This window comes from Panthera leo, chromosome D1 (genome assembly GCF_018350215.1).
Source record: "Panthera leo isolate Ple1 chromosome D1, P.leo_Ple1_pat1.1, whole genome shotgun sequence".
In the NCBI taxonomy this organism is placed as follows: Eukaryota; Metazoa; Chordata; class Mammalia; order Carnivora; family Felidae; genus Panthera; species Panthera leo.
The window spans coordinates 7,034,211-7,047,340 of NC_056688.1; the positions used below are offsets into that span (position 1 = coordinate 7,034,211).

The 13,130-nt window shown below is 40.3% G+C and overlaps 1 protein-coding gene across 7 annotated transcripts in view; it reads right to left on the reverse strand.

Moving 5' to 3' along the window:
• Positions 1–4,664: 4,664 nt before the first annotated feature.
• CD1H11orf65 (chromosome D1 C11orf65 homolog) overlaps positions 4,665–13,130 on the reverse strand; it is a 60,153-nt gene continuing 51,687 nt past the window's right edge. For 4 of the 7 annotated variants that reach the window (XM_042904998.1, XM_042904996.1, XM_042904999.1 and 1 more), the window contains exons 8-9: positions 7,761–7,816; positions 4,666–5,176 (exon numbers count right to left, since the gene is read on the reverse strand). In XM_042904998.1, coding sequence (XP_042760932.1) covers positions 5,025–5,176; positions 7,761–7,816 — 208 coding nt within the window. In that variant the 3' untranslated portion in view covers positions 4,666–5,024. Of the gene's footprint in view, positions 5,177–7,760; positions 7,817–13,130 lie in introns of all 7 variants that reach the window. The other 3 variants (XM_042905004.1, XM_042905001.1, XM_042905002.1) reach the window with 1 other exon arrangement.

The following is a 13,130-nucleotide window of genomic DNA, read 5'->3' on the forward strand; positions in this document are numbered from 1 at the left end:
AACAAACCAATTACCAACCAGTAATGAAATTGAATCAGTAATAACAAAAACACCTAACAAACAAAAGTCCAGGGTCAGATAGCTTCATAGGTGAATTCTACCAAACATTTAAAGAACAATGAATACCTATTCTTCTGAAACTACTCCAAAAAAAAGGGAGAGAGAGGAAAACTTCCAAATTCATTCTATGAGGCCAGCATTACCCTGATACCAAAACCAGACAAAGACACCACACAAAAAACTATAGGCCAGTATCTCTGATGAACACAGATGCAAAAATAACCAACAAAATATTAGCAAACCGAATCCAACAAGACATTAAAAGGATCATTCACCATGATCAAGTAGGATTTATTCCAAGATGCAAGGGTGGTTCATATTCATAACTCAATTAAAGTGATACATAACTTTAACAAGAGGAAGGATAGAAACTGTATGATCCTCTCAAAAGATGCAGTTAAAGCATCTGGCAAAATACAACATCTTTCACCGTAAAGACTCTCAACAACACAGGCATAGTAGGAACATACCTTATAAAGTTCATAAATGAACACTCCCCAGCTAACATCATCCTCAATGGTGAAAAACTGACAGCTTTTCTTCTAGGATCAGGAACAAGATAAGGGCGCTCACTCTCACCACTTTTATTCAGCATAGTGTTGGGAAGTCCAAGCTGTAGCAACCAGACAAGAAAAAAAAAAAAAAAATAAGAGGCATCCAAATTCTAAGAAAAGAGTAAAACTATCACTATTTACAGATGACATGACACTGTGTATAGAAAACCAGAAAGACTGCCAAAAAAAAGATTAGAACTCATAAATGAATTCACTAATCTTCCAGGACACAAAATTAACATACAGATATTTGTTGTGTTTCTATACGCTAATAATGAAGCAGAAAGATAAATTAAGGAATCAATCTCGTTCACAATTGCACTAAATATAGGAATAAACTTAACCAAGGAGGTGAAAGACCTTTACTCTGAAAACTGTAAGGCACTGATGAAAGAAACTGAGGACAACACAAACAAATGGAAAGGTATACCATGCTTGCACATTGGAAGAATATTATAAAATGTCCATACCACCCAGAGCAATCTACAGATTTATTGCAACCCCTATCAAAACACCTATAGCATTTTCCACAGAACTAGAACATACAATCCTAAAATTTGTATGGGACCACAAAGGACCCTGAATAGCCAAAGCAATCTTGAGAGAGAACTAAGCTGGCGGTTTCACAATCCCAGATTCCAAAATATACTACAAAGCTATAGTAACCAACATAGTACGGCAATGGCACAAAAATAAACATACAGATCAATGGAACAGGATACACAGCCCAGAAATAAACCCATGCTTATATGGTCAATTAATTTATGACAAAGGAGCTGAGAATATAAAACAGGGAAAAGACAGTTGGGGAAACTGGACAGCCACATTCAAAATAACGAAATGACCACGTTCTTAAACCACACATAAAAATAAGCTCCAAGTGAATTACAGACTTATTTGTGAGATGTGAAACCATGATACTCCTAGAAGAAAACATAGGTAGTAAGCTCTTAGACATAAGCGTTAGCAATGTATTTATGGATATGTCTCCTCAGGCAAAGGAATCAAAAGCAAGAATAAACTACTGAGACTACAGCAAAATGAAAAGCACGGCAAAGGAAGCTATCAACAAAACAAAAAGGCAACCTACTGAATGGGAGAAGATATTTGCAAATGATAGATACTAATAACAGGTTAACATCCAGAATATATAAAGAACTTACACAACTCAACACCAAAAAACTAAATAATCTGATTTTAAAATGGACAGAAGACTTAACAGACATTTTTCCAAAGAAGACATACAGATGGCCAACAGTCATATAAAAAGATGGTCAGCATCACTCATCATCAGGGAAATGGAAATCAAAACTACAACGAGATACCACCTTACACATGTCAGAATAGCTAGAATCAAAGACAAAAAATAATATGCTGATGGGGCGCCTGGGTGGCTCAGTCAGTTAAGCGGCCGACTTCGGCTCAGGTCATGATCTCGTGGTCTGTGAGTTCGAGCCCCGCGTCAGGCTCTGTGCTGACAGCTCAGAGCCTGGAGCCTGTTTCAGATTCTGTGTCTCCCTCTCTCTGCCCCTCCCCCGTTCATGCTCTGTCTCTGTCTCAAAAATAAATAAATGTAAAAAAAAAAAAAAATAATATGCTGACAAGGATGTGGAGAAAAGGGAACCCTCAGGCATTCTCAGTGGGAATGTTAATTTGTGGAAACACTGTGGAGTACAGCGTAGAGGGTCCTCAAAAAAAATAAAAATAGAATTATCATATGATCCCATAATTCCACTATTTATTCAAAGAAAATAAAAACATTAATTTGAAGGTGTATGCACTATTTTTATTGCAGCATTATTTATAATAGCAAGATGTGATACACACATACACACACACACACACACACACACACACACACACACACACACACACACACTGGAATGTTTTAAGTTTACTTATTTGGAGAGAGACAGAGAGCTTGCATGTGCACCTGAGTGGGGGAAGGGCAGAGAGAGAGGGAGAGAATCCTAAGCAGCACAGAGCCCAATGTGGGGCTCGATCACAAACTGTGGGATCACGACCTGAGCCGAAATCAAGAGTCAGGTGCTTAAGTGACTGAGCCACCCAGGTGCCACACACACTAGAATATTATTTGGACATAAAAAAAAGTGAAATCTTGCCATTTGTGACAACATGGATGGACCTTGAGATATTATTATATGCTAAGTGAAATAAGTCAAAGACAAACACTACATAATTCCACTTATATGTGGAATCTAAAAACAAAACAAAAAAATAAACAGTTTAAATACAGAGAACAAACTGGTGGTTGCTGAAAGGAGGTGGTGGGGGGTGTTGATCAAAATAGATGGAGATTAAGAGGCACAAACTTCCAGATAGAAAATAAATAAGGATATGAAACAGTAGTTGTGGGCAATGGTGACTGTTGTATACATTGATAGAATTGTCAAATCAGTATCTTCTGTACCTGAAACTAATATAACACTGTATGTCAATTATACTCCAATGATAAATTAAAAAAAAGAATAAAAAACAGGTTCTTACAAAATAGAGTTTGCCTTAGCAGTTCCCTCTCACAGGTATTTCCCAAGACAAAAGAAAACATATGTCCCCACAAAGACTCTACATGAGTGTTCACAGCATCTTCATTCATAACGATCCCAAACTGGAAACAACTGAACGTCCATCAACTGGTGAATGGATAAACAAACTGTGGTAAAGCCATACAATGGAACACTAGTCATTAAAAGAGGAATGAGCTACTGATAAGAGCGACAAGATGAATCTCAAAAGCATTATGCTAAATGAAAGAAGCTAAACCAAGGAAGGCTACATATAGAATCATTCCATTTACATGACATTCTAGCAAAGGCAGAACTGTAGTGATTGAAAGATCAGTGGTTTCCAGGGGCTCAAGGTGAAATGAGTGGATTGACTACAGATGCATAATCTGGGGATGATAGAAATACTATCTAGCTTGAATGTGAAATCGACATGAATGTATACATTTGTCGAAACTCAAACTGAATACTCAAAATGGGTAGATGTAAATTATAGCTCAAGAAATCTGATTTTTTTTTCTTAAATATATAGTAGATCCTCTGAATGATGTGTTTTTTTCTAATACTTGAGGGTACAAGCCCCTAGTCTATTAGGCTTATATATAGATATTTTTTTTAATGTTTATTTATTTTGAGTGAGAAAGAGCATGTGCACAAGTGTGTGAGGGGGCAGAGAGAGAGTCCCAAGCAGGCTCTGTACTCTCAGCACAGAGCCCCACATTGGGCTCGCTCTCATGAACCTCAAGATCATGACCTGAGCTGAAATCAAGAGTCGGACGCTTAACCGACTGAGCCACCCAGGCTTTTAAAGGTATAGTGTGATGGGGCGCCTGGGTGTCTCAGTCGGTCGAGCGTCTGACTCTTGATTTCAGCTCAGGTCATGATCCCAGGGTACTGGGATCAAGCCCCGTGTCCAGCTTCGTGCCGAGCATGGAACCTATTTGGAATTCTCTCTCTCCCTCTCTCTCTCTGTCCCTCTACCCCACTTGCACACATGCTCTCTCTAAAATAAAAAATAATAAAGACCCCAATGACCAGTGTGATGAGGGCTCGTAGCAAAAGATGCATCTGGGAACACGCAGTAATTCAGACCTGAAGGATATGGGAGGCCCAGCAGTTACCTCCACTCCTCTACTCCTCTCCCTGTGGAAGATGAAAGACACATTTTTGCTCTTCTAGCTCCTTGAGCTAAGGGTGCCCCGTGACCTAGTTTCATTTCAAGGATCTGAGGTGACTAACGCTGGGGCTTCTGGTTGGGCTTTTGCTTTTCAGATAAAAGGAAAACTTGTTACACTGCCCTTATTCTTTTTAGATTATTTATTAATTTTTTTTAACATTTATTCATTTTTGAGAGACAGAGACAGAGCATGAGTGGGGGAGGGGCAGAGAGAGAGGGCAACCCAGAATCCGAAGCAGGCTCCAGACTCCGAGCTGTCAGCACAGAGCCCGACGAGGGGCTCGAACTCACTGACCCACTCCCTGACCCCAAGATCATTACCTGAGTCGAAGCTGGACGCTTAACAGACTGAGCCACCCAGGTGCCCCTTTCCTTTTTTAAATGGAAAAAGAGCTCTGACATGAACACCCGAAGAATGCTTCAAGAAGAAAATCCAAAGATTTTTTTTTTTTTGCACCTAAATGTATTTATTTATGTGTGACTGTGAGATTACTGCAGTTTCTTCGAATACAAGGAATAATTTCTACATTTTCATGACCATTGTTTTGAGTCTGATGTCTTATTTCTCTTTAGGCTTCCTTATTTACTTGAGGTAGACAGATTCTGTGCCAAGAACACACAAGTCATTCCAGTCAGAGTAAACGATCTCTTGACAGTAACTGATGGAGTCAGGGTGTGAAGGGCTACCGCTCAGGAAAGCGGAGAACTTTATACTCCGTAAGTGAGATCAGGTGATAGTCTTGGAAAATTTGGTTTTTCATAAAAACTTCCATCTAAAGTATCTTCTGGGATTCCCAATTTCTCCTCTGATATATCCGCATAGTCGTATCCTCGTTTCCGTGCTTGCTCAAATGGGAAACCTAGAGAGAAATGACAAATGTTTAGAAAGGCGTCACATGTAAGGTGTCGACTCATTCAATATGCTACTCACTATATGCCACGTAAGGTCCTTTTCCCATTCCTTCCTACCCTGCTTCAAGCAGGCACTTTCCTATCCTACTACTTAACTGAAACCATACGTGTCTCAAGTTTCTCGGTTCATCCTACTTTTCACTACCATAGTGGTCCATGGTCTACAAAAGGTTCTGCAGGACCTGGATTTGAGGTTTGATCCACTACTAAGTAGCTGTGTAATTTGGGGCAAGTTACTTAGCCTCTCAATGTCCTCATCTGTAAAACGGGGATAACAATAGCACATACGTACCTCATAATCGTGAGAGTTAAGTGCGATGGTGCATGTCAAAAAACTAGCATTTAGTTAGTTTGACAGTTAGCTAGTGCTCCATGATTATCAGCTCACGGTTCCAGAGAAAAGGTTCCAAACCTTCTCGTGATTTGATTTCCTCGTGCTTCTTGGAGTAATGACACACATTCTCTCTTCTCCCACGCCACCAACCACAACGCGTCATCTTCCACTGACTGCTCACAGTGCAAATCTCCACCACTCGATTCTATGCCCCTTCCAATGACCATGCTATCATCTGCCTTCTCTTCACAGTAATCTCTTTTAACTCAGTATTTATATTCTCTGCTTCGGTTTTTATACTTGTCATTCCTTCATATTCTTTCCTCTGCCATTGAGGACCTACTACTTGCTACATATTGGGGATTTAGTATCAAAGAGACAAATCCCTGCGGTCAAGTCAGGGTAGTTACCTACAGCTGTTTTCTAGAAGGCCATCAACTCCATGAAAGCCCTCGAGTGGAAACCTCAGAGCATTTCTGAGGAACAGGCGAGAGGCTGGTGATGCAGGTTTGGGAGTGAGGGGGGGCCAGCAGGGCGTAAGAGTGGAAGGGTGGCCAGAGGCGGAGCCAGAAGGCCATGATGACGGCAGGGTTTTATTTCAAATGCAGTGGAAAATTAGGAGAAGCTGCAGAAGGTCCTCATCGTTAAAGAGCGTGGTTTCTGAAGCTAGCCTGCCTCAGTTCAAATCCCAGCCATCCCAGGAACTGACTGGGTGACCTTGAGCAAGTAACTCGGTATCTCTTTGCTCATCTGTAACAGGAACCTCATCTCACTGAGTTGTTCTGAAAATTAATCGAGTTAATCTTATAAAGCGCTTTCAGACAGCACTTCACACAGTAATTGAAAGAGAAGATTTTGTTACACAAATGCTTTAACTGGACTGATTTAAATCTGTAAAAGATCATTACCTATTGTGAGGGGAGCACCCTGGCTGCTTACCAGTTTGGAGGCTGTTGGGAGAAGCCTGAAGTGGATGAAGGACGCTTGGACCGTGGGGGCGGCTCTGGCTCGGAAATAAGTGGGTAGGTTAAGGCGAATGACAGCTGACGCTTAGGGAGTACGTGTTACATGCGAGGCGCTATTCTAAGCTCTTCACATGTATTATCTCTTATTACCTCACAACGACCTAAGAGCTGCCACTGTTATTCTCATTTTAGAGATGGGGAAACCGAGCTGGTAACTTCCCCAGGATCACGCAGCCAGTACACTGTAGGGCCAGAAATCAAAGCCAGGCAGCCTGAATCAACACCCCACCAGTGTAACCTCTCCGCTGTACTGCCTCTCACTGGCGCTCGCAGGACAGAACCCGGACCCCCAGAATGTACAACAACCACAATTAGGCATTAGCTATGTTAGGACTAGTGGTATTTCTAGGACATGAGACTATGCCTCCTCGGGGCGCCTGGGTGGCTCGGTCGGTTAAGCGTCCGACTTCAGCTCAGGTCATGATCTCACGGTCCGTGAGTTCGAGCCCCGCATCGGGCTCTGTGCTGACAGCTCAGAGCCTGGAGCCTGTTTCAGATTCTGTGTCTCCCTCTCTCCCTGCTCCTCCCCTGTTCATGCTCTGTCTCTCTCTGTCTCAAAAATAAATAAACGTTAAAAAAAAAAAATTAAAAAAAAAAAAAAGAGACTATGCCTCCTCAACACGCTATCCGCGGCAGCACAGTGGCGGCATAGAGCCTCAAGAACACTCCTAACATTTTGAGGCATTTATTTCGCCAAATGAAGCATGCTCATTAAAAATAATTATGGAAACCATGAGAGAAGCAACTTTTTAAGGGGAGGATTCATTTCTTTAAACCATTTTTCCATCCTAAATAAAACAAAATTTTCTTCTATTCCCAAATAACAATCTTACACATAAAGGTACAAATGACTTGGCAAATTCATTGGTGTCTCTGCACAGTGTAGGGTGCTGAAATGCTAGGTGCTTCGAAGCATGTCCGTGTGTGGAATGTATCATTTTCTTCATAAGAATTTCCCATAAAGTATTACTAAAAATCACCTACTTTTTAAAAAATTTATATTCAAGTTAGTTAACAGCCAGTGTAGTCTTGGCTTCAGGAGCAGAAACTGGTGATTCACCTCTTGCATATGACACCCGGTGCTCATCCCGAAAAGTGCCCTCCTCGACGTCCATCACCCATGTGGCCCATCCCCCAGCCACCTCCCCTCCAGCAACCCTCAAAATCACCTACTTTTGAAGTTAGCTGAAGAGTTGCTTGTAGCAATTTCCTTCCAGTTGGCAATATACCTAAGCACATTATATGGGCATTCATTAAACTGAATCAACGTATTAGTAATCAACTGATCCATTAGTACGTGTTAGACTACTTCTAAAATTCCACTTTCTCTGTGAAATCTTGAACTGATGCCGACTAATTCACAGGTGCAAATGTCTAATTCTCATGACTTTTCCATGTCCAACTAACTCTCATGTATCTAAAGTAACCCCTAGAACAAGGAATTGGAGGAGGAATAAAAATGGTGCCTACCATCTACCATATTCGTGCCCTCTGAGCTCGTCCAGCACAAATCATCTCATTTTATCCTGTTTCCTTTTTGCAAGACCATGTCCTCAGTTGAGGGCATACTAAGATCTTAACTTCTAAATTAAAAGTACAAACAGAAAATTCTCTGGGAGGGAAAAAGCCAGGGGAAAACAACAACAACAACAAACCAACAAACTTTCTCCTTGGCTCTGGATTGCCAGACTTAACGGTTTTCAGCATGTCAACGGAAATGAAAAGTGTGTGCTTTATGATCTTACTGGGACAACAATGCTACCTTTGTCGTGTCCAGTAAATATGTGCAATGACACTTAAATCAAGCACAACTTCAGGGCTGCCACGTCTGCTCCCTAAACAGGTAGACAAGGCAGCCCAGGAAGAGGTAGAACAGGAAGGGATAAGGCTACCTGATGAGCTACAAAGAGGAGGTGAAGATGCCTTTCAAGAGGCAGGTTTCCTGAGACTTACCCGATTTCATCCTTTCCCAAGCCTCCTTGAAATCACGTAAGGAGGTGGCTGCACCCAAGAAATCAAGTAAGGAGTTGGTACCAAAAGGTGCTGAAAAGGGACCTCGTAGAGCAAAAATCAGAATTCTGAATCATATAATTCAGAAAACTCTGTGATTTTTCAAGTCTTTATATATTCCATGTGAATTTTTAGTTCTGCTGTTTCTGAAGTTTTGTTGTTGTTGTTATAGGAAGGTATATATTATCCAAGAGTATTTAATTAAAACAAAGTATCGTGTCTAACTTGTCTCCTTCCTGTTACTGGTACCTTTGCTCCAAGAACTTTATAGCCTTAAATGGGTGCTCCTGGGTTACTGTCACATGAAAAAGGTGCAACAAAACAGAAGGCAGTGGAAACTCCCTCCAGGATGTCTTGGTAGACAATTCAATCTGGCTTGACCTTAAATTCAGGCAAATTCAGGGTGCTTGGGGGGCTCAGTCAGCTGAGCGTGCGTTTCTTGGTTTTGGCTCAGGTCATGATCTCAGTTTCGTGACGTCAAGCCCTGTGTCTGGCTCTGTGCTGGTGGTGCAAGGCCCGCTTGGGATTCATTCATATATTCTCTCTCTCTCTCTCTCTCTCTCTCTCTCTCTCTCTCTCTCTCTCTCTCTCTCTCTCCCCCCCCCCCCTCCCCCGCTCTTGCTGTCTCTGTTTCTTTCAAAATAAATAAATAAACTTAAAAAAAACTTTAGGCCAATTCCGTCCTCAGTGGTTGCTCGGATAGGAGCGCTATCAGGTGTTGGTCATTCATCCTCCTTCCTTGGGTTCATATACTGAAAGTTCTCATTCCACTTTCAAGGAACCAAGGTAAAGGACCTTCAATCAATTTATTCTATGACCTAACAGTCTGGGGCACAAACATATCTCATCTTTAAGCTGATCGATAACCCTGTTCTACCTGCGATTAGGACATGAATTTATTTGATAAAAATTGATAAAAATTTTTTTCTCATCATGAACATCATGAACATACCAGCTGTAACTGATAAGAAATCTAAGTTTTACAAACAGAAGCAATCTAATGAGAGCATTACCATGCTGCGTATAACATAGAGCTCATCTGTCTTTCCCACGAAGATATTTTTGGAACTTTTTTTTACAGAATACAGTGTATATGGAATCTATGCTGAATCCCTCAGAAGTCTACACTTAACATCTTAATGGCCCAGGAAAAGTCCCTGGCTAGAAAGGCCACATAACTACACGTCTTAGATATCAAAGGAGCAGCTCCAGACATGGAGACTACCCATAACACACATGGGCAAAGAGCTCTCACCAACAGGATTCACAGAATATCAGGAGACAAAGCTAGTCCCGCAGCTGACCACGTAACAGGTTATGTCAAAATTCACTTGCAGTTTTGAAAAATAGGAAGACCCTGGAAGAGGAACATCCATCTTGATAGAGAAGATGACCCTGAAGTCCAGCGGGATAAACGCTGGCAACAGTCACCGTGGCCATCCTGTGGGTGAGTCAGTGACACTAACACAAGGACTGTTTTACATTCTAAGTGCCTGCAGCAACATATCTGTGGATACCGCAGAAGGACAACAGTACTCATCAGTGTGCTTGAGTTCAAGAGTTAAGTTGACTCTGCCTATTCTTTAAAGTACATAATAACAATATTGTACTGAGTTGGTACTGTTATAATGTGCATCATAAGACGCACACGACGGTTCCCAGTGGAGGGTCCATCTGTCATACCAGGGGCTGGCACACAAGCCTTTTGGGAAGAGATTGGCTTGTACCATTCAACATCAATGTTCAACACATTGATGTCATTCTAATGATCTGACTATTGAAAACTGTCCACAGATTTCAGTGGCTACAAATTTTCCTGAAGGGAAATGTCAGACTCTGAAATTCTCAACAAACAAGGTGTCATTAAGACAGCTACGAACATCTAACTGACTACAAAGATCTAACAAAGAGAAGACTGTGAAGACCATGAATATGCTGTGGAAAAGGTACTTACACCTGACATCTGCCATTAGTAGCGGAAGGTCTTTGCAAGTTTGGTCTTGCCTGAGATAATCAGTAGCTTGAGCTCAGTAATGTTAATGAAATATTCCCAAATTATCATGCTGGATTCCTGGGAAACTTTTGTTGTCCAGGGCTCAATAGGAAAAGTTAGAATACTGTAGCACAGCACTAAAGAAAGCCATCAAACCATACAAAAGAAAGCAAGAGAACAAGAAAGTAACAGAAAAGAACTACAAAAACGAGCAGAAAAAAATTAACAAAATGCAATAAGCGTTTACCTATGAACAAGTACTTTAAATGAAAACTGACTAAACATTCCAATCAAAAGACAAAGGCGAGGAAATGGATTAAAACACAAGACCTATATGCTGCCTGTAAGAAATCACTTCAAACTAAAGACACATATAGACTGAAAGTGAAGGTATGGAATAATGCAAATGGAAGCAGAAAAAAAGCCAGGGTAGCAATATTTATATCAGACAAGATAGACTTTAAAACAAAGAAGCAAGGGACAAAGAATGGCATTACACAATGATGAAGGGATCAATCCAACAAGATGATATAACCATTGTAAATATCTCTGCACCCAACACAGAGGCACCTAGCAAATGTTAACAGATATGAAGGGAGAAAGAGACAATTATATAATAATACTAGGGGATTTTAACACCACATCTATGTCAATGGACAGACTGCCCACACGGAAAATCAATAAGAAAACAGTGGCTCTGAACGACATATTAGACCAGATGAAGCTAACAGATGTCTAGAGAAAATTCCATCCAAATGCAGAATATGTATTCTTTTCAAGTGCATGCACAAAGGACATTCTCCAAGACAGATCAAGTGTTAGACCACAAAGCCAGGCCAGAAAACAAGTGTCAATAAATTTACAAAGACTGAAATCACATCAAGAATCTTTTCTGACCACAACAGTATGAAACTAGAAATCAGTTAAAAAAAGAAAAAAACTGAAAAAAAAATCACAAATACATGGAAGCTAAACGACATACTACTAAATAGCCAATGGGTCAACCAAGAAATCAGAGAGGAAATAAGAAATACACGGAAACAAATGAAAATGAAAGCACAACAGTCCAAAATCAGTGGGATGCAGCAAAGGCCGTTCTAAGAGGGAAGTTTATAGTAATGCAGGCCTAACTCAAGAGACAAGAAAAACCTCAAACAAACAAGCTAGCTTACACCTAAGGAACCAAAAAAAAAAAAAAAAAAAAAGAACAAACTAAGCCCAAAGCTAGTAAGACGAAAAAATAATAAAGATTAGAGAGGAAATAAATAACATAGATACTAAAAGAAAAATAGAAAGGATCAATGGAACCAGTTCTCTGAAAAGATCAACAAAACTGATAAACCTTTAGACTCATCAAGAAAAAAAGAGAATAAAATCAGAAATGAAGGAGAAATTACAGCAGATGCCCAAAATACAGAAGATTATAAGAGAATGTTATGTAAAATTATATGCCAACAAATTGGACAATGTGGAAGAAATGGATACATTCCTAGAAACATACAATGTTCTAAAAGTGAATGAGGAAGAAATAGTAAAATTTGAACACGTCAATTACTAGTAATGAAAATGAATCAGTAATCAAAAACCTCTCAACAAACAAAAGTCCATGACTATATGGCTTCATATGTGAATTCTCCCAAACATTTAAAATTTTTTTAATGCTTATTTATTTTTGGAGAGAGAGAGAGAGACAGAGTGAGAGCAGGGTAGGGGCAGAGACAGAGGGAGACACAGAATTTGAAGCAGGCTTCAGGCTCTGAGCTGTCAGCACAGAGCCAGACACAGGGCTTGAACCCACAAACCTGAGATCATGACCTGAGCTGAAGTTGCATGCTTAACCGACTGAGCCACCCAGGTGCCCCTACCAAACATTTAAAGAAAAGTTAATACCTATTCTTCTCAAATGTTCCAAAAAATAGAAGAGAAAGGAAAACTTCCAAATTCATTCTGTGAGGCCAGTATCGCCCTGATACCAGAACCAGTCAGACATGACAGAAACGCAAAACCAAACGAAACTATGGGCTAATTGACCTGATAACATAGATGCAAAAATCCTCAACAAAATATTAACAAAGTGAATTCAATAATACACTGAAAGACGAATTCACCACAAGCAAGTGGGATTTAGTCTAGGGATGCAAAAGGGGCTCAGGAGCTGCAAATCAATATGATACATCATGTTAACAAGAAGAAGAAAAAACATATGATCCTCTCAATAGACGGGAAAAAAACCATCTGACAAAATACAACATCATTCATGACAAAAAAAAACAAAAAAAACAACTCTCAAACAAGTGGGTTTAGAGGGAATATACCTCAATATAATAAAGGCTACATAGGAAAAACCCATAGCTCACAACGGTGAAAAACTGAGAGCCTTTCTTCCAAAATCAGGAATAAGGCAAGAACGTCTACTCACCACTTTTATTGAACATAGTACTGGAAGTCCTAGCCACAACAACAAAACAAGAAATAAAAGGCATCTAAATTGGTAAGGAAGAAGTCAAACTGTCACTATCTGCAGTTGACGTGATACTATA